Raw genomic sequence first — 24,577 nt, 5'->3', positions numbered from 1 at the left:
TCTCTGTTTGAAACTGTTTTTTCCCCTCCCTTCCCCCATGGTTTTCCGTTAAGTTTCTCAAGTTTCTCATAGGAGTGAAAACATGTGATATCTGTCTTTCTCTGACTTACTTCACTTAGCATAATACCTTCCAGTTCCGTCCATGTTGTTGCATATGGCAGGGTTTCATTCTTTCTCATTGCCAAGTAGTATTCCATTGTATATATAAACCACATCTTCTTTATCCATTCATCAGTTGTGATGGGCATTTGGGCTCTTACCGTAATTGGGCTATTGTTAGAGGCGCTGGTATAAACACATGTACTGTGCCCCTATGAATCAGCGCTCCTGTAACCTTTGGATAAATTCCTAGTAGTGCAACTGCTGGATCATAGGGTAGTTGTATTTTTAATTTTTTGAGGAGCCTCCACACTGTTTTCCAGAGCGGCTGCACCAGTTTGCATTCCCACCAACAGTGAAGGAGGGTTCCCTTTTCTCCACATCCACGCAAGCCCATTTCCCAAGTTGTTCATTTTAGCCACTCTGACAGGTGTGAGGTCGTATCTCAGTGTGGTTTTGATTTGTATTTCCCTGATGATAAGTGACATTGAGCATCTTTTCACGTGTCGGTTGGCCATCTGGATGTCTTCTTTGGAAAAGTGTCTATTCATGTCTTCTGTCCATTTCTTCACTGGATTATTTGTTTTTTGGGTGTTGAGTTTGGTAAGTTCTTAAAAGATTTTGGTAGGAGCGTGTTTTTAAAGAGCAGTAGTACATGCAACGTTGAGTCAGAAGTTTCTATTTCTTCCCGTCCTCGACTTCTGTGTTTGGAGATGCTTGACTTAGTGGTTTGCGAGCACCATACTGGCTCTTCTCATTTATGGCTTGCAGCCTTTGTTTTTTGTTTTTTTTTTTCCCCCTCCCTTAGGTTTTATTTTATTTTCCGCTCTTAAATGTTTGTTTTGATAGTGAGCGAGTATGAGCCGGGGGGTAGGGGCAAAGAGCGAGAATCCCAAGCAGGCTCCACACTTTGAACACAGAGCCCAAAAGTGGGGCTTGCAGGCTCCACACTTTGAGCCCAAAAGTGGGGCTTGATCCCATGAACCATGAGATCATGACCTGAGCCGAAATCAAGAGTTGAATGCTTAACTGGCTGAGCCACCCAGGCACCCCTCTTCCTTATCTCCAAAGAAGATAAGGAAATTTTCCTAAAGGTCACATTTATTTTTTTTATTTTATTTTTTTATTTTTTAACGTTTATTTATTTTTGAGACAGGGAGAGACAGAGCATGAATGGGGGAGGGTCAGAGAGAGGGAGACACAGAATCTGAAACAGGCTCCAGGCTCTGAGCAGTCAGCACTGAGCCCGACGCGGGGCTTGAACTCACGGACCGTGAGATCATGACCTGAGCCGAAGTCGGACGCTTAACCGACTGCGCCACCCAGGCGCCCCCTAAAGGTCACATTTAAAGAAGAGATAATGGGAGTGCTTTTTCAAAGATTTTTACGATAGCTGAGTGAGTGAGTGTGTGTGTGTGTGTGTGTGTGTGTGTGTGTGTGTGTGTATCTGCTAGAAAGTGTTATATTGGCTGTTACCATTACTACCATGCACGTGATTGAAAAGATCTCGAGCCCAGAACAACCTTGTAATGATGAGAATCCCAGAAAGGTAGCATGTTTCAAAACCCTGGCACCCAGTGAGGTGTGTCTGAGAGGTGACTGTTAAGTGCTGTCAGCAGGTGGTGTGCTTGACCTTCCCAGGTTGAGCAGTGTCAAGTGTGGTAGAAGGTTGGGGGCCGTGCCTTGTCCGTCAGCGTAATCAGCCTGTGCCCGTTCTCTTCTCGTTTTCCTTAAGCCTGGGTTACGCTGGTCCGTGCGGGACCTTAGGGACCTACGTGGACACTTGGCAGCGGCACCGGCCCACTGTTCCTGCTTTAGCGTGGGGATGCCTCTTGCTGGTAATGGTAGAGCTGCTCTGATCCGGGGTGAGGGGCTTATCCAGATCTCAGCGACAGCAGACGGGGAGAATGTTCTGGCTCCGATGCCTTCCTCATTAGCTGTCATTGGGCCAGTTACTTAAAGTCCGGGAGCCTCACTTTCTCCATTGGTATACAGCCGACAAGGATATGTGGCTTTTTCGATTGGGGTTAGGGTTGGCGAGGGGAGGAAGGAAAGTGGCTGCGGGTGGACAATGGCGTGTCATTTTGGGGTGATGAAAACATTTTAAACTCGCATTGTGGTGTAATGGGTTGCACAACTCTGAATGTGCGGCACTCCGTGCTTTAAATGTGCGGATCACACATTATGTGAATCCTGACTTCCTGAGAATAAACCGAAATCTGAATGAGTGACAGTAGCACTTAGTACAGTGCCCAGTGCTTGGTGGGTCCTCAAAAAGCAGAGGCTGGCCACCATCCTGTTACTGGTGTCCCACCCCATGATCCTTTAGAAGAGCTGTGACATTTCACAATTAATACATTGCATTAGATTTTCAGAATCTTGAATCCGTTCTTTTGTCCAGAATGGGCTGGGATGTGTTCATGTCGTACACATTACAAATTGAATTGTTGAGCTCTTTGCACACTGCCCTGTATTTACTATTTTCAGCTGATTTCACCAGGCCTGTCTTCAGGGGAATCTTCAGTCGGGAATATGTGCTATTCGTTCCGAGACTGTACGATGCACATATAGAATGTTTTGAGTCCTTCATTTCCTGGCTGGAGGCTGGGTGGAGGTGTTTGTGATACAGGAGCAGATCCCCGATATGTATTTGGGGAACCTTGAAAGCAATCCTTCCTGCAGTGCGGCTACTCCTATATTTAGCTTTTTTGTATTAGCGTTTTTATTCTGAAAATTACCAGTTCTCTAACTTGTATAGTCGATTGTGTTATCTGGAGGGGGTGCCTTCCACTCGCATTCTTGTGCACATTTTCAGGGTGTTCTTCTCCAAATGTGCTGTGAATGAGATCGCTTGTTCGGATCCAACGTTGGGCCAGATAGCTTATCATATACTTCAGATGTGGTCGGCCTGTTAGAATTCATCCACCTCTGTGTAGGGTTTTTCTTTGTTTTTTCTTTTTTTTTTTATCCCCAGACTGCAAAATACTGCATTCATTTTGTTCTTCAAGAGTTAATGCACATCTCTTTTGAGTATAACCCATAGTTCTGCGATCTTTGTCTCCTTTCTTGAGAGTGATAAAGCATGAAATCCCTGTCAGCCCCACTGCCTGCCGTCCCAAAAGGCCACTTGCCCAGATGTCCCTCCCCAAGCCTGTTCTGGCACATTGGAGAATGCACAAAGCTTAGAGCCCACTGATGTGGGCACCGGTGGTGGGGTGGGGGGTGGGGTGTGGGGGTTGGTCACCCTCAGGTTCAGTCTCCTCCTGTCCTCGGCTCCTTTGGGGGCCAGGTGGGCCAAGAAACCATTTTTCAATGACAAAAACCATTCACCCTGATTCATGGTCTTTTCCTTGCCCTGACCTTTATATTCTCATAAAGGTCACACGCCCTTTTAAACTTCAGTATCAGAAGTTACTAGGATCATCTGCAAGAAACGTGTTTATTTATTTATTTTTTTTAATTTTTTTTTTTTTAACGTTTTATTTATTTTTGAGACAGAGAGAGACAGAGCATGAACGGGGGAGGGTCAGAGAGAGAGGGAGACACAGAATCGGAAGCAGGCTCCAGGCTCTGAGCCATCAGCCCAGAGCCCGACGCGGGGCTCGAACTCACGGACCGCGAGATCGTGACCTGAGCTGAAGTCGGCTGCTTAACCGACTGAGCCACCCAGGCACCCCAAGAAACGTGTTTAAATGGCAGATCCGTCCAACTCCGTTATGGGACATCATTGCCCATCGTGTGTTCACATTTTTTGATCCTGGGACGGTCGCGACCAGATTCTGATTGCAGAAAAATAGCCTGTGAATTAAGTTCTAGAAGGTCGTACGTAGAAAATGTAACATGCCTTAAAAATCCTTTTTAATGCGTTTCTTTCCTATAACCAAAGTGGTAGGATTTCAGGGTGTCCATTCCAGAGGGGTTTTGCCAACGCTGCATTAACCAGGAGAGCCCGGCTTGTGATGCTGAAGGTCGGGGTGCACACGGGCCGCCGATGCTTTCCTCCCTCGCGTTGCGGCCGGGCGCTGGCTCCCGGTGTGAGTGAGCGGTGCCGTGGGGTTACAACAGGACCTGTGCTGACCGAAACACGTCCTCTCTGCCTTCCCTAGTCGAACACGTGAGTGCTACAGCTACGTGAGCGGAGCAGTTTCTGCCCAGGGCAAACCGGGTTACAGCTCTCGCACAGGCTGCATTAAAATCCTTTTGAACTGTTGGCACAAGGTTGGCAGACATTCCATTGTTTTCAGACAATAGTGACTCAAAGTTGAACTGGCTCCAGGGAGCAGGCACAGTTTTTGTACAGTAACAAGGATTTAATGCCAGCCAATTGATGGAGTCTGTCTTCCCCAAGTCGGGACGCCTTGTAATGACACGAAGCTTACATTTAAATATCTGGCTCCCGATCAGAAACTTGGCATGCTTCTCTTTTCCTTTCCATCACACGTTCCTCTCTATTTACAGTGGTTCTCTTTTTGTCCCTTCGATTCGTTTTGGGGGTGGGACAGGGAACACGTCTTATTTTATGTAATTTGGGGGTTGGTCCAGCCTGTGGGCCTCGTGATCGTTCTTTCCTTCTGGTCTCTGTGCCTCTGCCGGCCGACCAGCCGTTTCGGCCCGGCTTCCTGTAACATCTCATGTTCACATTTCTCTTTCAAGGAGGTGAAGGCTTCAGAACCCCATTAGCTCCGGTCAGACACTGAGTCATCTCAGGGTGTCCTGTAACTTAGGCAGACGCCAAGTCGCCTCATTAAAAAAAAAAATCAGGATTCTGTCCTTGTGTTCGGATGAGGTGCCTTTCTTAGCACCAATAATTAGCAAGTTGGGGGTGTCACGGAGACAGGCCACAGGATGTGCTGGCCTCGTCTGCTCTGTTCAAGGGGATCACTGCTTTAAAATGTGGGTCTCGTGCGTCGGCATGGCAGCAGGAGCTTGGAAAAAAAGATCAGCCTTCTACTTTTTGCAGAACTCCTTCCCCTGAAGAACACCAAGCATTGTATATACTTTATTGTAAATACTCCAACGATTCCTGGAGGGCAGATAAGAGGAGGCAGCTGGCTACATAGTTTAGAGAATTGAGGCACAGATGTGTCTGGTGATCTGGGAGCTAAAAATCAACACCAAGCTATGCACGTCCCTACGAGGGGCCGTGCATGTGGTGAGCTTTTTAGAGACCTTATGGTGGGCTTTTCATGGACTGCCTTATGGACCCTCCACCCCCCAGCCTCCTTGCGATCAGTGCAAATAGCTTTCGTGGGGCGCGGTCCCTGGAGCTAGAAAAGGAACTGGGGCGCCTGGGTGGCGCAGTCGGTTGGGCGTCCGACTTCAGCCAGGTCACGATCTCGCGGTCCGTGAGTTCGAGCCCCGCGTCAGGCTCTGGGCTGACGGCTCAGAGCCTGGAGCCTGTTTCCAATTCTGTGTCTCCCTCTCTCTCTGCCCCTCCCCCATTCATGCTCTGTCTCTCTCTGTCCCAAAAATAAATAAATGTTGAAAAAAAAAAACAAACTCTAAAAAAAAAAGAAAAGGAAGAAGTTCCTCCTTGGAAAGCCTAGCTTTCCACCTTTGTGGGATTGCCAGAACGACGTTGCTAATGTAACTTGCCCTGCCCAGTTTTCTTTTTCACCCCTCATTGGGAGCACATCTTGTCTTCTCAGGCACGAAGTGACCCTAAATCAAAATATCAGCCTTTGGCTGTAAAGATTTTGCCTGCCGTGGTGTGAAAACACTTGTCTATAGGCCATTTAACTTTCAGAGTGTGTGTATACAAATCAATAGATTTGTCTCTGTTCATTAATGTAAAGCTATTTGTATCTGAGCACAATACAATTTCCTAATACAGTTCCCTGTGATAAATGCTTTTTTTTCCCTCCTTGAAGAAACGAGTTCAATTATTCCTTTTAATTGGGGAGAGCGCGCGTAGTCCTCTATCCGCCTCTCTCTTTCTGTCTCTTATGTTCACAGGGTTTTAGTCTTTCCCTGTGAGAGTGAATATTTTTTGCCTTTCCCCTTCTCGAGAATCTTACAAATTAAGACAAAAGATAATTACTTGGAGGGGTAAAACTGGCAGGTTCCCACGACACTTAAAATTAATGAGCTGTTGAGGACAAAATATACCTTGTCTCTGGTTCCATCGTCCCCCCCCCCCCCCCCCCCCGCCCCGCCCCTTCCCCCTTTCTTCCCATTTAACACATGATTTGACTTTTTGGCTGTGTTTGCCATTTGGGTATACTGCTGCTGAAAGATAGCAAGCTGTTACAGAAAGTGGGTTCATTTGAAAGCGATCTCTTTGTTTGCAATTCAAAGTCAATTTTATTCCAGTTTTAATTTTTGTATTTTTGAAAACGTTCTCTTTTTTCGATGCTCTGATCAAAACAGTCTGTTAAGGGAACGTGGTGCTGCGGTTCACAGAGCCCCAGTCTGATCTGTGATGTTAATGGCACCGGCTTTCCAGTCTGTAGTCCCGGGACCCCTCGGCTTCCTTAGCAGTTTGCCCAAGGTGTCAGTTCCTTGCCGGCTGGGGCTGAAACTCGTCCTCAGCCTCAGAATAGAGCCACAGCTGTGTGTTCCCTGTCGGGTAGAGCTGGTGCTCATGGAAGGATCTGGTTTTTCCCCTGGATTTCAGGAAGTTCTTGCTGGCTAATAACCACAGTGCCGCTCTTAAGGAATTTCCTTGAAACCTCAGTTTAGCAACTGACCTTGCCCCGTGGCTCATTTGGAAAGGAGCAGCAGGGAAACTGTGAGCACTGGTGTCCTGCCACGTGTCTGGAGTGTGGTGACCCTCACTGACAAGCCACCAGCTGGCCGGTGCACACATCTCGTGGCCCATTAGCCTCTTTCTAGATTAATAGTTCCTCGCTGATTCCTCAGAGCCATCCTGTGAGGTAGTCAGTGGGGAAACTAAGACTTGGACAGGTACTAGCTCAAGGTCAAAGAGTTTAGCAGGTGATTTCGTGGATTCAGATTTAGGTGGCTTCCTCTCAGGGCCTGAGTGTTGTGGGGGCTTGTAGGTATTGACATCTAAGTAGCCACTCCGTCACATTCTGGAAACGATGATGTAGCTAATCAAGGAAGAGATGCTTTAGCCTAGCGATGTCAGGAGTTTTTATTTGAAGACCCCTTTTGACTCAGGAACCCCAAAAGGATTGTATTTACTGATACATTTTTCATATGGTAAATATCAAAAATGATATTAAAACAGGTTATTAAAAATTGATATTTACCATATTAGAATTAAAACTGAGGGAACTTATATATAAATATATATATATGAGGCATAGAAGACAGCTAGATTTTTTTAAATATGTTTATTTTTGAAAGACAGAGCGTGAGCAGGGGAGGGGCAGAGAGAAAGGGAGACGTCCCAAGCAGGCTCCAGGCTCCAAGCTGTCAGCACAGAGCCCAACACAGAGCTCGAACTCGCAAGGTGTGAGATCGTGACCTGAGCCGAAGTTGGAAGCTTAACTGAGCCACCCAGGAACCTTGAAGACAGTTAAATTCTAATGTCTGTTTCTGTGTGCAGTCTCCTGCAATACATAATTTTGGTTGACATATATGAAGAGAAATCAGTCTCAGATGAAAACATAGTTGGAAAAGGGAGGAACTTTGTAGATGATTTTTATCCTTTGGTATCACACCCCCAGACTCAAGCAGTGGTAGTTTCTGCAAGGTCAGTTGGCCCAGCAGTTGGAAGTGGTACTTCTCATACTCTGTTACATTAAATTTATCGTAAAGTTTTATTTATTTAAGTAATCTCTATATCCAACGTACGGCTCGAATTCATGACCCCAAGATCAAGAGTCGTAGGCTCCTCTGACTTAGCCAAACCAGGTGTTTCTAAAATCCGTTGGTTTGCCTTTGGCTTTGAACATCTCTCTTATCCGTGCACAATTTTATAATGTTTTGTATTGATCACTTGAAAATTAATGGTTTGGGGCGACTGGGTGACTCATTCGTTAAGTGTCTGACTCTTGATTTTGGCTCAGGTCATGATCTCACGGTTCGTGGGTTCCAGCCCCGCGTCGGGCTCTGCGCTGACAGCTCGGAGCCTGGAGCCTGCTTCGGGTCCTGTGTCTCCCTCTCTCTCTGCCCCTCCCCCACTTGCACATGCTCGTGCGTGTGCACACTCTCTCAAAATAAATTTTTTAAAAAATTTGAAAAAATGGTTCACCTGACTACCTCTTGTAGCGGTCAGCACCTTTCATTAAGCAACCATCAAACAATCCTCATCTTCTCTGACCTCATCAGAGAGGTATTTTAGTGTGGAGAGACTTTGAAACTCAATGGTGGCAGATAAAGCTTTTCCACAACTGTAATTTTTACCCCAAATGGTGAATTCCATCATTGGCAGCAAAACAAAACAAAAACCAAATAACAAAAAAAATTCTGTTCGTTATTTCCCACCACAGGGTTGCTGTATTCATTTTGGTGGAAACGATGGATAGATAACTACATCAGTCTTTCTTTGAAATAAACGTAGCATTCCATGAAACTGCTGGCTTGCGGCTTAAATAACCGCCACACGAGTGCTTTTCCCTACAAATAACCTGCTTTGAACAGGGGATGGGCTTGGTGTGTACTTCCCCAATTGTCACACAAAGTGTGTGTGTACTCAGGGGTCAGGATTTAGTGCTACTGACAATTTGTACTTTATCATTCCCTGAAATGAAAACTGGCTTGTCTTCCCTTCCTTCTTGTTAAGTGCTGGTTTAAAAAAGAAAATAGTTTTATTGACCTATGATTCACAAATCCCAAAATTTACGCAAAGCATACGATTTAATAGTTATTAGTACACGCAGAGTTGTGTGTCTGTCATTATAGTCACCTTCGGAGTGCTGTCATCTGCTTCCCCTGAGAAACCTTGTTCCCATCAGCAGGGAAAATCCTTCCCATTTTCCTGAACTCTTTCCCCACCCCCACCCCCACCCCCACCCCCAGCCTGCTAATCTACTCTCTGTCTCTCTGTGTTGGTCTTTTCTGGGCGTTTCGTATGAATGGGCTCCTACAGTATGGAACCCGTCATTAATTTCTTCAATTTATCAGTGTTTTCAAGATCCCTTTGCACTTGTGCACGTGTGGGTACTTGACTCCTTTTATTGGATGGATGATACCCCGTTTGGCTTATCTACATACCAATCAGTGAACCTTTGGGTTTCCCCTACAGTTCTTAATTGTTAGTATTTATTCCCCCTCAGACATTTGTATGCAAGTTTTTATGTGGAACTATGTTTTTAAAAATGTTTTAAGTTTGGGGCACCTGGGTGGCTCAGTCGGTTGCGCGTCCGGCTTCGGCTCGGGTCATGATCTCGCGGTCTGTGAGTTCGAACCCCACGTCGGGCTCTGTGCTGACAGCTCGGAGCTGGAGCCTGCTTCAGATTCTGTGTCCCCCTCTCTCTCTGACCCTCCCCCACTCATGCTCTGTCTCTGTCTCAGAAATAAACATTAAGAAACAAAATTTAAAAAATGTTTTAAGTTTATTTGCTTTGAGAAAGAGCACAAGTGGAGGAAGAACACAGAGAGAATCCCCAGCAGGCTCCACACGGTCAGTGCAGAGCCCGGTGCTGGGCTCGAACTCATGAACCCTGAGATCATGACCTGAGCCAAGATCCAGAGTCAGTGGCTCAACCAACTGAGCCACACAAATGTGGACCTATTTTTTCTGTATTTTGTGTACATACTAGCAAGTGGAATTGTCACGGTAACCCTGTTTCCCTTTTTGAGGAACTTCTGGCCTGTTTCCCAAAGCGGCTGCAACATTTTGCATTCCCACCAGCACTACATGAGGGTTAGAATTTCTCCGCATCCTCCCCAGGACTCTCCATTATCTGTCTTTTGTGGATAGCCATCCTAGTGGGTGTGAAACGGTTGTTGTCTCGTGGTGGTTTTGATTAGCATTTCCCTGATGCTAAATCCACCTTTGTTTTGTTCCGTTAATGAAATCAACACAGTGAGAAGGGCAAATAGTATCTTGGTATAATTACGAAAATAGTTGTGACCTGGGAGGGGTGCCCTGAAAGGGTCTCCGGTTCCCCCAGGGGTGAAGTCACTCATGAAGCTCGTAGAAAATGTGGGCTGTGTTTTCAGCATCTATTCCTTCTTGCACGGGCAGGGCATCAGCCACACGTCTTTTCCCCCAAGAGACAGAAATGTGCACAGGCCAGACAGTTATCTGTATGGAAGCCTTCTTCATGCCGCACCTCCCTTCAGCAGGGAGGCCAGAGGCCGTCTTGCCACAGGCTGATTTCCTAGCCGTCTGAGATGGTCCTTCTGAACATGCAGAGATGGGGTTTTGCAAACCTCTGTGTAGGAACGCCCATTTATCCCCCGTCTACAGATGGGGAAACTGAGGAGTCAGTAACTTGCCTGGGTGCAAATGGCAGTGCTGGGAATGGAGTTGCCATGATGCAGTGTTAGGAAAGGGGACGAAGCCACAGAAGAAAATCGTTCTAACCAAACAGAGGGAAGTAATGACAGAACTGGTACTTCTTCAGTAACAAAGCATGGAAGGGCATGGAATATTTGGGATTTAAAACAGAAAACCCAAAAACCAAAAAGACAAAGAACCAGCTTCCTGTCTGTGTTTCCATAAAGGAGCTATCTATGTTCACTGCTTTAGAAAATGGGTGAACGGTCAAGAAATGCCCAGATTCATGTTCCTCACTTGTGTTTTAATCACACTGAAGTATGACTTCTTACGGATGTTGCTTTTAATTTGTCTTGAAAGTAAGCACGGATCCTGCCAGCTTGGTGTGATTGATGGGCTCTGACGGAGTGCCGTTCCTTACACTTAGAATAAATGCCAACCATTTGAAGCTCTCCGTTTTCCCTGTAACCGAGAGTACCCACTGAAACCTTCCATAACGCCAGATCGCATACCATATTTTGACGCGACGAGCTCTTTCACTGCAGTATTGAAAATCTCTTGAGAACATGTAGTCAGTCACTGGTGCTGGGAGGAACTTTCCAGGTCGAGATTCACATCCAGTCCAGGCACGGAACACGTAAATCTGTTCGACCGTATCTGGGGTGGTAACAAGTGGACCAAAGAAGTCCGTGTAAGCAATTCAGTCGATTATCAGGAGGATGGGGGCGTCTGGTGGCTCAGTCGGTTGAGTGTCCGACTCTTGGTTTTTCAGCTCAGGTCATGATCTCATGGTTCCTGGGTTCGAGCCCCGCATCCAGCTCTGCACTCTCAGTGAGACAGTGCTTGGGGTTCTCTCTCCGCCTCGCATGATCTCTCTCTCTCTCTCTCTCTCTCTCTCTCTCCTTCCCCCCCTCCCCCCTCCCTCTCTCTCAATAAATAAATAAGAAAGATTTAGGAAGACCAGTGGAGGAATATCTTCGCATTTGAGAACATGGGCAGGCTTTCTAAGCACAGAAGCCGAGACAGACTTTAAACAAGAAAAATGGGTTAGCAGATGCAGCATCACAAGAGCTAGGAAAGCCAATGGCAGATAAGAGGAAAATATTTTTCACCTCTGCGGCACGAAAGTAATTGACAGGACACGACAGAGGTGAGAGAGAAGGCATACGGAGCTGTGGGCACACGTTTGGAGGCTGCTGTCCTCGGAAGAGAGGCTTAGTTGGTTTTGAGCCCTCGGAAAGGGCTGTGGGTGGAGGTGAGTGTGACTTCTTTGCGCCCCCGTGGGAAGAGACTTCCGCTCCAAGGAGGCGTTGACTTACAGCCGCCTGGGTGCACTTGGCCTGGAAGTCTGCCTGGTGGGGGTGGGCACGGCCTGGAGAGGAGGTGCCTGGGGGCGGTGGGGTGGGCGTGGCGACCTTTCAGGCCCGCCCGCCCCGTCTGTCAGGAGCCTTTCTAAAATGAGCACTGGCTGCACTGCAAGGGCTCCATGTGGTCTGTTCTGCCAGAGCCTGTGGGGAGTCTTTTCCCTCTCCTTCCCTGAGGACACAGGCCAATATTGCCCGGATGGTTTGAGGGCAGGGGAAGCCTGTGCTGTGGGAGGGGCAGATGGTAAAAGCTCATTGTATTCCGTGGAGAGGGGCCAGACCCCCCCAGGTCCGGCTCACAAGCCCCAGCTGTAATGTAGAAAAAGGAACTCCTGGCAGGAACAGAATTGACCATCAAGTTGCTGAGCGTTGCTGTTCTCTTTGGAATTGCCTGGGTGGGTGGCATCATGGCACATGCTTGGGGACCGGGGAGGCGGTGAGCTTGGGAGGCAGGCCAGCCTGCCGGTGCTGGTGACGGGCAGCATGACTCCTTCTCCAACTTATCTGTAAAATGGGCCTGACGACGTGTTGCCTGTCCCTTTGGACGTAAAGGCAGTGAGCGTGCCTCACTGCCGTAGCCGGCTCACCTGGCTTGTGGCAAGCATGAAATGCATTGGCTGTTCCTGCTGTTAGGGCTTCTGGAAGAGAAACAGGTCCGGCTCTGTTGCCCTCTCTCACTTCTCTGGTCACCGACGGGATGGTGAGCAGATCTTCAGTCTCAGAATGCGCAACTTTGTTTATTTGTTTATATGTTTATTTTTATGTTTATTTTTGAGAGAGAGAGAGAGAGAGAGAGAGAGAGAGAGAGAGAGAGACAGACCCAGAAGCCAAAGCAGGTTCCAGGGTCCGAGCTGTCAGCGCAGAGCCCGACGTGGGGTTCGAACTCACAAACCGTGAGATCGTGACCTGAGATGAAGTCGGACGCTTAGCTGACTGAGGCGCCCCTAGAATGCGTAACTTTAAATTGGAGAAGATACGACTTTATTCCATATGCCCCGTATCTTCATACACCAGGTGGTTCTGTTCTTGGGATGTTGACTGTGTGTTCATTTCTTTTTTTTAAACGTGTGATGTTGATGTTCTGAGGGCCGCTGGGTTTTTGTTTTGTTTTGTTTTGGTAGGGATTTTTTAAAAATAGATTTTTTTCAGTCTTTTCAACCAAAGCAAATAATTCTTTGGGTATGCTTTATAATGGTTTTTGTCCCGGGGCCTAGGACTGTTCCGTACTTTAGGCTGTGGTGCCAGAGTGGTGTTGTGGTCTTGGGGTGGCTCGAGTTACGGGGACTTGGCTTTCTCCCTGGCTTCCGGGCCTTGATGCTGGATGGTGGCAGAATCTAATGTGGTGACCTCATTGTCCCTCTTTCCTTCCTAGTTTTCAATGGTTCCAGCAGGTCTCCACGGGAGAAAGAACCTGTTCAAAAACACAAAAGCAAAGAAGCCACTCCCGGGAAGGAGAAGCACAGCGATCACCGGACTGACAGCCGGAGGGAACAGGCGTCAGCGGCCCCGCCCCCAGCGGCCCCCTCCACGGGTTCCTCGGCCAAGGGGCTCGCTGCTAACCACCACCACCCCCCTCTGCATCGGTCGGCTCAGGACTTACGGAAGCAGGTAAACCCGGCCTTGCCGCACAGGTGACCCCGCTCCGGCCCGGACGGGGCCTGCCCGCCAGGCGCCGTGTCCCCGTGTCACCATCTTAACTGAAGGGGACGTGGGAGTGGCCGCCTCGAGAAATCCGTACCTAGAGGGCTCAGGAAGCCAGGAGGGTGACGGCCAGAGGTGAGCTGGGGAGGGAAGCACGGTGTTGGCACAGAGGTGCTGGGTGTGCAGGCCTCTGGTGGGAGCGGCTCTGGCACCTGCTCCAGACTCCAGGCGCCTCCCTCTGGTGGATCTGGTGTGTTGGCGCCTGTTGGCTGGGCAAAGCGACTTGTCGCCTTCACTGCCCCTCCTCCACCCGTGTCCTGGCGCCTGATGGCTCTGAGCTCGGTCGTCCTCTCAAGCCTGGAGAAGCTGTACCTTGAAGACAGGCCCGGAAACTGCCTCGCGCTGTCAGGGGACAGTCCTGGACCGCTTCTCTGTCGTTCTTAACGTGACAAGTTAGCATCTCCGCCAGGACTTGGAGGCAGGAGGCGTGCACGGGCACACGCACCGCTGAGCAGTCCATGTGTGCCCGGGGGCGGTTCACCCCGCACACGTCAGCCTGCACCTCAGGATCGCAGCTCGCGGGTCACATTGTTCTCCAGCCCCCACTGCCCCCTGCTCGAGGTCGCGTTAGATAACATGGATCCTGTTGGGAAACTCTGAAGAATGGCCTCAGGGTCTGCCATTGTCATTGTCACAGTGTTCCGTCCTTGGACAGTGATTTCCCGGGACCCCCGGAAGGCACAGCCTGGAGGAAGGCACACGGTGAAGGGCTGTGTCACCCGGGTCAGTGGCTTGTCACTGACCCCTCGCTCCTGTTCTCACTGCATTTTAAAGTCAGGGAGCCATGGGGATCACAGATCTCCTCACTGGGCACTTGTGACACACAGCTAACCTTTTCTGCAGAATGGATGGAGTCGGGGCCAGGTATGGGTGGGCCAGAGAGATCTCCTGACCTGCCATGTTCTAGAATTACTAAGAGATGGTGGGAACATAATGTAATCCCTCCCCTTGTGGAGCTGTTTTTATTTTGAGAGAGTGCAAGCGAGCAGGGGAGTGCAAGAGAGAGAGGGAGAGAGAGAGAATCCCAAGCAGGCTCCACACTGTCAGTGCAGAGCCCGACTCAGGTTTTGATCCCAGGAACTGAGAGTTCATGACCTAAACCGAAAATCAAGAGTCAGAGGCTTAAGTGACTGAGCCACGCAGGTGCCCCTGTGGAGCTGTTCTTTACACGTATCCTTTCTCATTCTTTTTAATGTTTTTTGTAAATTTTTCTTTAATGTGTATTTTTGAGACAGAGAGGGAAGGAGGGAGGGAGGGAGGGGAAGGGGCAGAAAGAGAGAGGGAGACCCAGAATCCAAAGCAGTCTCTGAGCTGCTGGCACAGAGCCTGATGTGGGGCTTGAACTCCTGATGAACCACGACCTGAGCTGAAGTCAGATGTTTAGCCAACTGAGCCACCCAGGCGCCTGGGCCTTTCTCATTGTTCATGATGTTAGAATAGTTTCTCTGAATATGTGTATTTGCATGCATGCATGGGGGAGAGAGAGAGAGATTGTGTGTGTGTGTGTGTGTGTGTGTGTAGTTTTAACCTTAGTTTTTTTGTTTTTTTAAAGGTACTTTGGGGCTTAAAAATTTTTTCTTACTGTTAATTTCTAAGAGTGCGATCAGGGGAGGGGCAGAGAGAGCATGAGAGAGAACCTTACGCAGGCTCCACACTCAGACCCCGAGGACCTAGGGCTTGACCTCACAACTGTGAAGATCATGACCTGAGCCAAAATCAAGGTCAGACACTTAACTGACTGCACCACCCAGGCGCCCCAGTCTTGGTGAGGTGAGCAGGGTGAGAATCTTCATGTCTTTTCCAGGCAGGGTTCTCACATACCTGTGTCTTTATCCTCGGCGGTGTTACCTTGAGACTGAGTAAGTAGTCGTAGCGTATTTTAAACACTGGCCCGTCTTCTGAGACCCAGACGTCACGGTTTTCGCAGAGGCCACAACTGTGCGCGATGGTGGAATTAGCCCGCGGGGTCAACGCTGGGCTCCCGGTTTGCAGCCGGAGGCACCGCCATCCCTGTATTTGTGGCTCGTTCTCTCCCCTCCATTCCCAGATCGGACAGCCTGATACGCGCTCTGATGGGATTCTCCTACAGGTGGAGAAGAATTAAAAAGGGTCCCAGAGTAAGGGGAGCTCCCATCTGTGGGGCAGGACTGAAGGGTTTGGAAGGGGACGAACAGGACTTCACATTCACACAGACGCGTGACCGCGCGTGCACACGTGGGCACACACACTCGCCCCTTCTCCAATGGGGCTGGGTGGCGGACCCCTCTGGTGTCCGTTGGTCACAGCTCGTCTTCAGCTGTCAGCTCGTGCCCCTCGGCTCGGGATTTCTCTTTGTAGCTGACCGCTAGGAATTGGCACAGCTGGCGGGAGAAGCTGGGGGAGCAGAGAGGACCCCGCGCCCTGGCTCCCCGGCCTGCGTGCGTGGCCCGTCTCACTGTGCGGCCTGGGAGTGAGAGGTCCGGGTCCCCGTGCAGAGCAGCCCCCTGTCACCCAGCGACTGCAGAGACTTGGCTCTCGTGCTTTGTTCGGGTCAGTCTTTGCAGGCGGGGTGTCCGCGGGCAGCGCTCAGGGCTCTTTCCCCCCACCCCTTCCCCTTCGCCTCTTCCTCTGTCTCCTCGGCCTTCTCTGTCTGGCCCAGGGCGCCAGCTCTCCAGTTCCTGTTCGGCGCTAACCGGGACCTCCACTGAAATTTAAGATCTTTTAACGCTCCTGGGCCCTGTTGTTCATTTGGGCGCAGTCACACTGACCCCCCCACCCCCACCCCGTGATATTGGGATAAACAAAAGGACGAATTAGAAACTGCCACATCCCAGTATTTAAAATACAGAGAAAATAAGGTCAGTGAAAGCAAGTTGTAGATTCCTTTGTAACGGCCTGATGGAAATGACTAGAATCTGACCTTTTCATCTTTCACCTGCAGAAAAGATTGGGGCCAGAGGATATGTGGGTCTTTAATTTTAAACAGGATTAACTTCTTCAGGTTCGCCCCCAAAGAAGAGGGTGAATGTGAATCGTGTCAAGCGGTGGTGGGAGGTGTGGGGTGTGGTGTTGAGGAGGTGCCGCTCCCCAGGGACTTGACCCTGTTTGCTCTGATGTGGTCGGAGGCACCCTCTGCTAACTCACTTGCCCTTTGTACTGAAACGGCCCCTTCCCCGTTAACCTTGCACAATGTCATGTGCTCGCTGTGCTTCCTCAGGGCCCAGGAATAACCTCCCCTGTGGCTGTGTCTCAGCGTGAGGGGCCTTGCCAGGCCTCTCTCGCCTTTACGACACCAGAGGCACGGTGTCTGTCATGCGTGTGTGACTGCCCTGGGATTGTCAGGGCCACTGGCAGGATGATTTGGACGTGTGCTGAGTGTTGGACACAGGAGCAGCTGATGTTTTCCTCTTCGGTTCCTTCACCTAGCAGTTCAGCTTAAATGCAGTAAAAGACTAGCACACGCAGGACGGTAAAACCAAAGAACCTTATGCACCTAGAGAGCATTTTATAATGGTGGTTGCAGGGCACCTGGGTGGCTCAGTCAGTTAATCAGTTAAGCATCTCTGACTTTGGCTCAGGTCACGGTGAGTTTGAGCCCGGCAGCTGGCTCTGTGCTGACAGCTCAGAACCTGGAGCCTGCTGGGGATTCTGGGTCTCTGTCTCTCTGTCTCTCCCTCTCTCTCTGCCTCTCTGCCCTTCCCCTGCTCGTGCTCACTCTCTCTCCCTCAAAAATAAACAAACATTAAAAAAAAAAAAAAAAGTTGGTTTCCAAGAGCCTCATGAGGAGGTGTTCACTTTTGTAGATGTTGTGAGGTTGGTAAGCCACGATGTGGATTGTTGGGCCACCCCACTCGCGGTCACTGTCCTCATTTATCGTGCTGAGGCTGAGCCACAATGTGAAAGAAACGATCGCCTCCTACAGGCAGCCCGCGGGCACGTTTGGCAGGAAGATCTGCTGGGCTCCATTGTTCCCTTTGGAGGTTGGGTCCTCACAATAAGCTGTACGGGGGCTGCTGCAGATGTGTTGGCCTCAAAGATTCAAAGAGGGGGTTTAAATTCTGATTAAAGAATCAGGAGTAGTTTTGTTTTTTAAAGTTCTGGAAAATAGGAACATCCAGAGAGAAGGTCAGAAAATCGCCTGCGCCGTAAGGTGTTCAGGGTTTTAGCCGTGCCGCTCAGCGGGTCGTGCTTGGTGTTGGTGGCACGGTATTAAGGACCCCATTAAGTCACCTGTAGTGTGGGAGCAGGTGCTATCAAAGGGTTGGGGGCTCCTACCAGAACCCAGCCTTGCCTTTTTGTTGGGAGGGTCCTGCGCTCATTAACTAGGGTCTTACCCTTTCTCTCACGACGGGGTCTGCTGCGCCAGGAGGCCTTCCCCTCCGCCTGTCTGGTGCAGTTCTGTTCATCTCAGGCTCTTTGTTTTTAATCCAAGTCTTAAGGTCCAACTGGGCTGTCCCCAGCCTCCCAGCTCTGAAAGGATGAGCAGAGGCTCCCGATTCAGCAGCTCCCTCTGGTGGGGAACAGGAGCTTGACGACAGGATTCCTGGTTGTGAACTTGGCTCGGACTTCTTTGCCATGAAACCTCATGGCTGTGGGCCTGGAGGAGCTTGAGCTACGGTGGTGGGTGGGCGGTGGTGGGCCAGGGAGAACAGGCTGCAGACATCCCACCTCCTGCAGAGCTAGGTGGGTTTAGGGGGAGAGGGATGCAAAGGCAGAAGTCCCTGCCAGAGCCCAGAGAAGGAACAGCTTGGAGAGCTGTAGTTATTCAACCGCAGTGTTTCTCTTGCACCTTGGAAGGTTCTGCTGCATGCAGCACGTTGCGTTAGGCCTCCAGTGAGCTAAGTGACCTCTTTCTTACGTGCTCTGGGTAAGTACTTCCTCAGGTGTGCACAGTGACATCAGACCCACGGTGCCTTGTGAGCTGGCTGAGTGACCTGGGTGTTTTGTTAAGCTCAAACTCGGTGTTTTGCCCTTTTTTGATAAGGTGGTGGGTGGGAGGAAACCCTCCAAGGCAAGGTAAAACAATGCCTGCCACCACCATTCCTTTGCTTTCTTTGGTAACAGTTGAGCACTGGACCCCGAAAGACCAGGACGGGCCAAGGAGTAGGCATGTGTGTGCGGACAGGTGGGTTCCTGGGTTGGGAGAACGTGACCTCTGCTGTAGGTGGAACACAGGTGTGCTGGGTGGGAGGAAGAAAGACGGTCAATGAGACATGTCCTTTCCCGTCTCCGTAGGTGATTTCTCAATCAGGTTCATTGAGTTCGGTGAGTTGTGAGGTTGATGCATTTAGTCTTTGAGCTTGTGATGTGTGGACCTGCACGCATAGGGTTTGGGCAGCGGCTTTTGAAGGGGACTGTAAGCATGGTGAGGAAGCAAAGGAACAGAGGAACTCACTCTTCTGGTTGGGCAGGGCAGTTGACTGCACATCTTGGCAGGAACCACCCATATTGAAGTTTACGGAAATACGTAAACAAGGAGGGGGGATTCTTTTTGCCATTGAAGACGGTGAAATACTTTTCTAGAATTCTGTCCTGTAGAAAATGTACCTCCCATAACCTAGCACAGCAGGAGAGGCCATCAGGTGCCCCCAAGGGGGCAGAATGGATGCATTCAAGGCCCCTGTGCGTGGTTTTTTTTTTTTTTTTTTTTTTTTTTTTTTTTTTTTTTTGATGTAGAGTCTGAGAGATTCTGACTCTGGCTCTCCAGTCTCCCCTGGGTGAACCCTAATACTGGGCCGGAGCAGGGCCAGAATCGTTACGGGAACACTGAGCTGTTGGGCTCCCGCCCGCACTGATCAGATCAGAGTCTGGGTGGAGGGGCGGGGCGGTTAGGCTGCAGAATCAGCTTTATTTTGAGCTGGGTGAAGAGTTGGAACAGGCCGTCCTCTCAGTGGTTCAGGAGAGATCAAAGGCCTAAAGGGTGTGTCTTCTATTTTCTGGGCAGTGGAATCCTTCTCTGAAGATGCTGGATCCCTGAGGTCTCTCTCTGTCTCGATGATGGAAAAGTTTCTCGGAGCCACAGCAGGACTATGTATATACTGTTTCTGGTTTTATCCTAAGTGGCTCGTTTTGGTTTGAGCTAATGAAAGCATTTGAAAAACACCATGAAAAACTAGAGACCTTTGTGTCCCTCACTTTACCTTTTATTCCAGGTAGGAGTGGTGCCCACCTTGGGAAGTTTCACCCACCCTCGGTTGTATACATTTATTTTTAACTTCTTGTTGCCAGGCTGTTAGCTGTTTTGTTTTAATTTCCTTCCCATTTCTTCATTCCACACTCTTCTCTCCCCCACCTGATCTGGTCAGTCCTGCCTCTCTGGACTCTCTGTAGGGTGGTGAGCAGTGGTGGACCTGACCGTAAGTCCTGGGCCTGCCCCGCGGCCTCCCATGTGGGGCCTGGAGTCCAGAGGTCCAGGTTGCCTCACCAGAAACCTGGTTCCCTGAATGCCTCAGGCTTGGCTTCTGGAACACAGCCTCTTACTGAGATGTTATCGCTTTGATTGCACTGCGTGTAACTGATGGCATATAAAGAAATACCCTTCTTGCTCGGTTTCCAGAATCTTCTACCGATGGTTTGTTTCAGTTCTTAAAGTATGTTCCGGCCTCGGCGTCAGCATCACCTGGGACCACGTTAGAAATTCAAATTCTCGGGCCCCATCCCAGACCTAGTGGTCTAGGAAACCCTGGGGGTGGGGCCCGGTGATCTACGGGTTCTGAGAGTCACTGATGGGAAAGTTCTGGTTTTGTTTTTGTTTTTCCCCACTTGGGCTGAGTGCATTTCCCTGGACGTAGTGTAGAGGTCACTCAGACTCAGGCCCTGTCCTGGGGAACCTGATTCCCGTGGGAGCACTGGGGGCTGATTGGGAACACACGACCTTTGTGCTGTGACGGGAGGATGTGCTCCTACGTGACCACAGCTGGTCGGTCAGCTTCTCTGACTTGGGAACACAGGCTCCTTCTATCCAGTCACCTCCTCGTGGGGGTTACCGGTGAGAAGCAATGGCTGTGGTTGTTCCATTTCCTGCTGATTGTGTGATTTCTAGTTGGCCTCTTTTGGGGGTGGGGGTGCTTATGAACCTTGGAGTCCCCGTTTTGAACTCTTGCTGCAGATGAGAGATTGATGCCCAAGATGTTAGTGACCTGTCAGAGGCCAGCAGCAGCCGCAGCAAACAGGGCTGTGACGTGATGGTCACAGAGCAGTGCACCCAGCAGTGGCTTCTGGCTGGGCCTTCATCATTCTCTGGAAGTTTTGCATTTCCAGTGTGCACCTGTCACTCTCTGGTTTCCCTTTATAAACAAGGGTGTCTTTATTTTTTTTTAGTGTGTGTTTGTTTATTTTTGAGAGCAAGAGAGCGAGTGCACAAGCAGGAGGAGGGACAGAGGGAGAGGGAGACACAGAATCCGAAGCAGGCCGCAGGCCCTGAGCTGTCAGCACAGAGCCCGACACGGGGCTGGAACTCACAAACTGTGAGATCGTGACCTGAGCCAAAGTCAGACGCTTGATTGAGCCACCCGGGCGCCCCGACAAGGGTGACTTTTATGTGTCACAGAATTCCTGTGGTGTCCAAGTTGCGAGCCGGCTGAGACAGGTTCTAACCGGATGTGGAGGTTTTGTCGAGGGTGGGGAAGCCAGCTCTGCCCATGCAGAGGAGGGACTGGCATCTTTTGCTTTGTGGAAGAGGTCAGGTGCGTCCGGCGAGGCGGTCCCCGGGGCCCAGTGTCAAAGGTGACGGGGCAGACGGATGCCAGGGGCTGGCAGTCACATGTCTGGGCTTGGCCTGCGACCTGCACGGGAGCCGGGCCACATGAGTGTGCTTGTTCTTTTCTTTTTGTGGTATTTTTGTGTCTTTCCTTTTTTAGCACGTAGATTTAAAAATTCTGTGGGCAGAGCATGCTGTTCTGTGGAGCAGAGTGGCGAGCACGTCTTTTCTCGGAACAGGGGTGTGTGTGTGTGTGTGTGTGTGTGTGTGTGTGTCCGTCCCTGTGTCCGTCCGTCCGTCCCCTCTTCCCCTAAATGGGCAGGGGTTTGCTCCTATAAGTGTCCTTAACCTGTGGCAGGTGACTGGTAGGCGAGTGGACAGGTGGTCATGGTGAAACCTTGATTTTCTGGAAGAGCCACTAGCACGCATGTGAAAATATGCCCCGGAATCCGTGCCGCGGGCACTCAGGTCGGGCCGCGTGTGTTTGTGTAGGAGGATAGGCCTGTGTTTGAACCGGAGTCTCTCTGTCTTCAGTTCACGGCCGCGTACGGTATTTGACGACGGCCCCGCACCTCCCCCTTCGCGAGAGCCGGCGGCCAGCTCGGTTTCGTCACCGCGTGCCGCGAGGTCACCCTCTTGGAAAGGTCACTAACTCTGCTCTTCTCACCTCTCCCCCTCTGCCTCTGCCGCCTCCCAGGTTTCGAAGGTAAACGGAGTCACTCGAATGTCGTCATCTCTGGGTACGAGTGCAACCGGTGCCAAAAAGATGCGCGAAGTCAGACCTTCACCGTCCAAAACTGTGAAGTACACTGCAACGGTGACTAAGGGGACTGTCACATACACCAAAGCCAAGAGAGAACTGGTCAAGGAAACCAAACCCAATCCCCACAAGCCCAGTTCCGCCGTCAACCACACAATCTCAGGGAAAACCGAAAGTAGCAATGCAAAAACCCGCAAACAGGTGCTATCCCTCGGGGGGGCGTCCAAGTCCACCGGGCACGCCGTCAATGGCCTCAAGGTCAGTGGCAGGTTGAACCCAAAGTCATGCACTAAGGAGGTGGGGGGGCGGCAGCTGAGGGAGGGGCTGCGGAACTCCAAGAGGAGACTGGAGGAGGCCCAGCAGCCCGAGAAGCCGCAGTCGCCCCCCAAGAAGATGAAAGGGTCGGCCGGCTGCGCCGAAGCCCCCGGCAGGAAGGCGGCCGCGGCGGTCCCCGCGGCCCCGGCCCCCGCGGAGAGAGCCCCGCCGCCCGGCCACGCCAAGAAGGAGGTGCCCGAGCGGAGCTCGGAGAGGAGCCGGCCGAAGCGGGCCGCGGCCGGCAAGAGCACGCCGGGCAGACAAGCACACGGCAAGTCGGACGGCGCCTCCTGTGAAAATCGTTCTACCTCGCAAACGGAGCCCTTGCACAAGCCGCACGAGGCGGCGGCCAAGCCCGACAAGGGGGGCGGCCGGGCCGGCTGGGCGGCCATGGACGAGATCCCCGTGCTCAGGCCGTCCGCCAAGGAGTTCCACGACCCGCTCGTCTACATCGAGTCGGTCCGCGCTCAGGTGGAGAAGTACGGCATGTGCAGGGTGATCCCGCCTCCGGACTGGCGGCCCGAGTGCAAGCTCAACGACGAGATGCGGTTTGTCACGCAGATTCAGCACATCCACAAGCTGGGCCGGCGCTGGGGCCCCAACGTGCAGCGGCTGGCCTGCATCAAGAAGCACCTCAGATCTCAGGGCATCACCATGGACGAGCTCCCGCTCATAGGTGAGGCCCGCCCGCCCCCGCCGCCCCTGCGCGGGGCCACCCCCCGGGCCGCCCTCTGTGCGCTCGTCCCTGGTGTCCTTTTCTCTGGTCGTAAGGACATCGGTCATACTGGCTGAGGACCCGCCCAGGCACCTCATTTCACCCCACTCGTCTCCTTCGAGACCCCGTTTCTAAATGCAGTCCCCTATCTGAGGCACTGGGAACTCGGGCTTGAACACGTGCACGTTTGGGTGACACAGGTCAGCCCGTTTTCCCTCTGTCCTCCTCCTTTTTCCTTGCACGTCACTGTCTCTGGTGATCGGGCAGGGCCTTGTCAGAGGCCACAGATCGGGGGACGGGTTTGAGGTTCTCCTGAGGGCTGAACCCACTGCGGAGCTCACCTCGGTGGCTCCCCGTGCGAGCACGTGTCCCGGCAGCTGCAGGGCCGTGGCCCCCAGAGCCCACGTACAGGCCCCCCCATGTCCCGGGTCCCTCTTCCTCCCAGAAAGCCGCTCGTCCCTCCTGGATTCTCACCCTCTGTCTGGGTTGGGCTGGGTTTGCAGAGTGCGGGTTTGCTTTGGGGACGGCTGGGGAAGGTCTCGCACCCTTTCCCTTTCGGCTCCAGACCTACGAAACGGGCATGTTCCCGCCTCCGTTTCGGGGGTCCCGATTTTGTAAAGGCGGTGAGGAAAGGAGCCATTTAACCGCCACTGACGGGTCAGGGATTGGCTGTCAGGGCTCCCTGCAGGGGTGAGGCGGGGGAGGCGTCCTTACCTTCTCAGCAGGTGCCTGCAGGAACTGATGCCTGAGTGAGAATCCCGACTCGGGGTTGTGGGAGCGGGCTGAGCAGGCGTGAGCTTTTGGTGTCGGCTGCTCCCTGCGTGTCCTCTGAACAGCACCAGGCCCTCCGGGCTGTGGTGACATGTCTGAGCCCCACCCCGTGCAAGGGGGACCGTGGTTCTTCCGGGGATGGTGGGGGAATCAGGTTATGTAACGACAGCCAGCAACCTTCCGTCCAGAGTACGTTCTCTTGGCCTTGACTCCTTCTTCACGCAGTGCCTGAGGCTGGGTGGACGCGTCCCCACGGTGCGTGTGTCTGCAGTCTTTGCTGCTGCCCAGCAGCGTAAAGCCTTGTTTGTCCCCATCCCTGAAAGGGGTGCTCAACTGGCCCGAGCTTGGCCGCCTCTCAGGGCAAGGGACTTAACAGTTTCGAAGCAGTTTTCCAGGATCTCCCGGTACAGGAGCTCCTTCTGCCTCTGTTCCCAGCCCCTGGGGGAGCCAGGTGTGCCTCGGGGAGCAGGGGTGAGGGAGGCGCTTGGCCGCTTGGAAGCCTCGCGGCCCTGCAAATGGGCCCAGTGGTAGCAGGTGAGGAGTCCGTGGAATGACGATTTCCAAGCAGCGTATAAATTTTCAGGTGCTGCTGGATTATGCTCTCCATAGAGGAAAACACAAAGGTATGGGTTGCCGCCTCCCCAGTCAGCCTGTGATCTGAGCGCCTGTGGCTGGCGGAGGGGACTCCCTTCCCTGTCCGCCTCTGCAAGTCCGGCACTGTGCCGCCGGCCCCACATCTCCCCATTTTGAGCTGGAGACCGGAAGCGAGTGATGGCATCTCCGCCTTATGGCCTCTCCTGCCCAAGGAGGGCGAGCTTCC

General features: G+C 51.5%; 1 protein-coding gene across 6 annotated transcripts in view; it reads left to right on the top strand.

The window, feature by feature from the left end:
- Positions 1 to 24,577, top strand: part of JARID2 (jumonji and AT-rich interaction domain containing 2) — a 272,435-nt gene that overhangs the window by 224,395 nt on the left and 23,463 nt on the right. For all 6 annotated transcript variants that reach the window (XM_042937861.1, XM_042937859.1, XM_042937863.1 and 3 more), the window contains 2 exons: positions 13,190 to 13,425; positions 21,894 to 22,947. In XM_042937861.1, coding sequence (XP_042793795.1) covers positions 13,190 to 13,425; positions 21,894 to 22,947 — 1,290 coding nt within the window. The remainder of the gene's footprint in view (positions 1 to 13,189; positions 13,426 to 21,893; positions 22,948 to 24,577) is intronic.

The sequence above is a fragment of the Panthera leo genome, chromosome B2 (genome assembly GCF_018350215.1).
Source record: "Panthera leo isolate Ple1 chromosome B2, P.leo_Ple1_pat1.1, whole genome shotgun sequence".
NCBI lineage: Eukaryota > Metazoa > Chordata > Mammalia > Carnivora > Felidae > Panthera > Panthera leo.
This window is presented reverse-complemented; position numbering and strand designations above follow the sequence as displayed.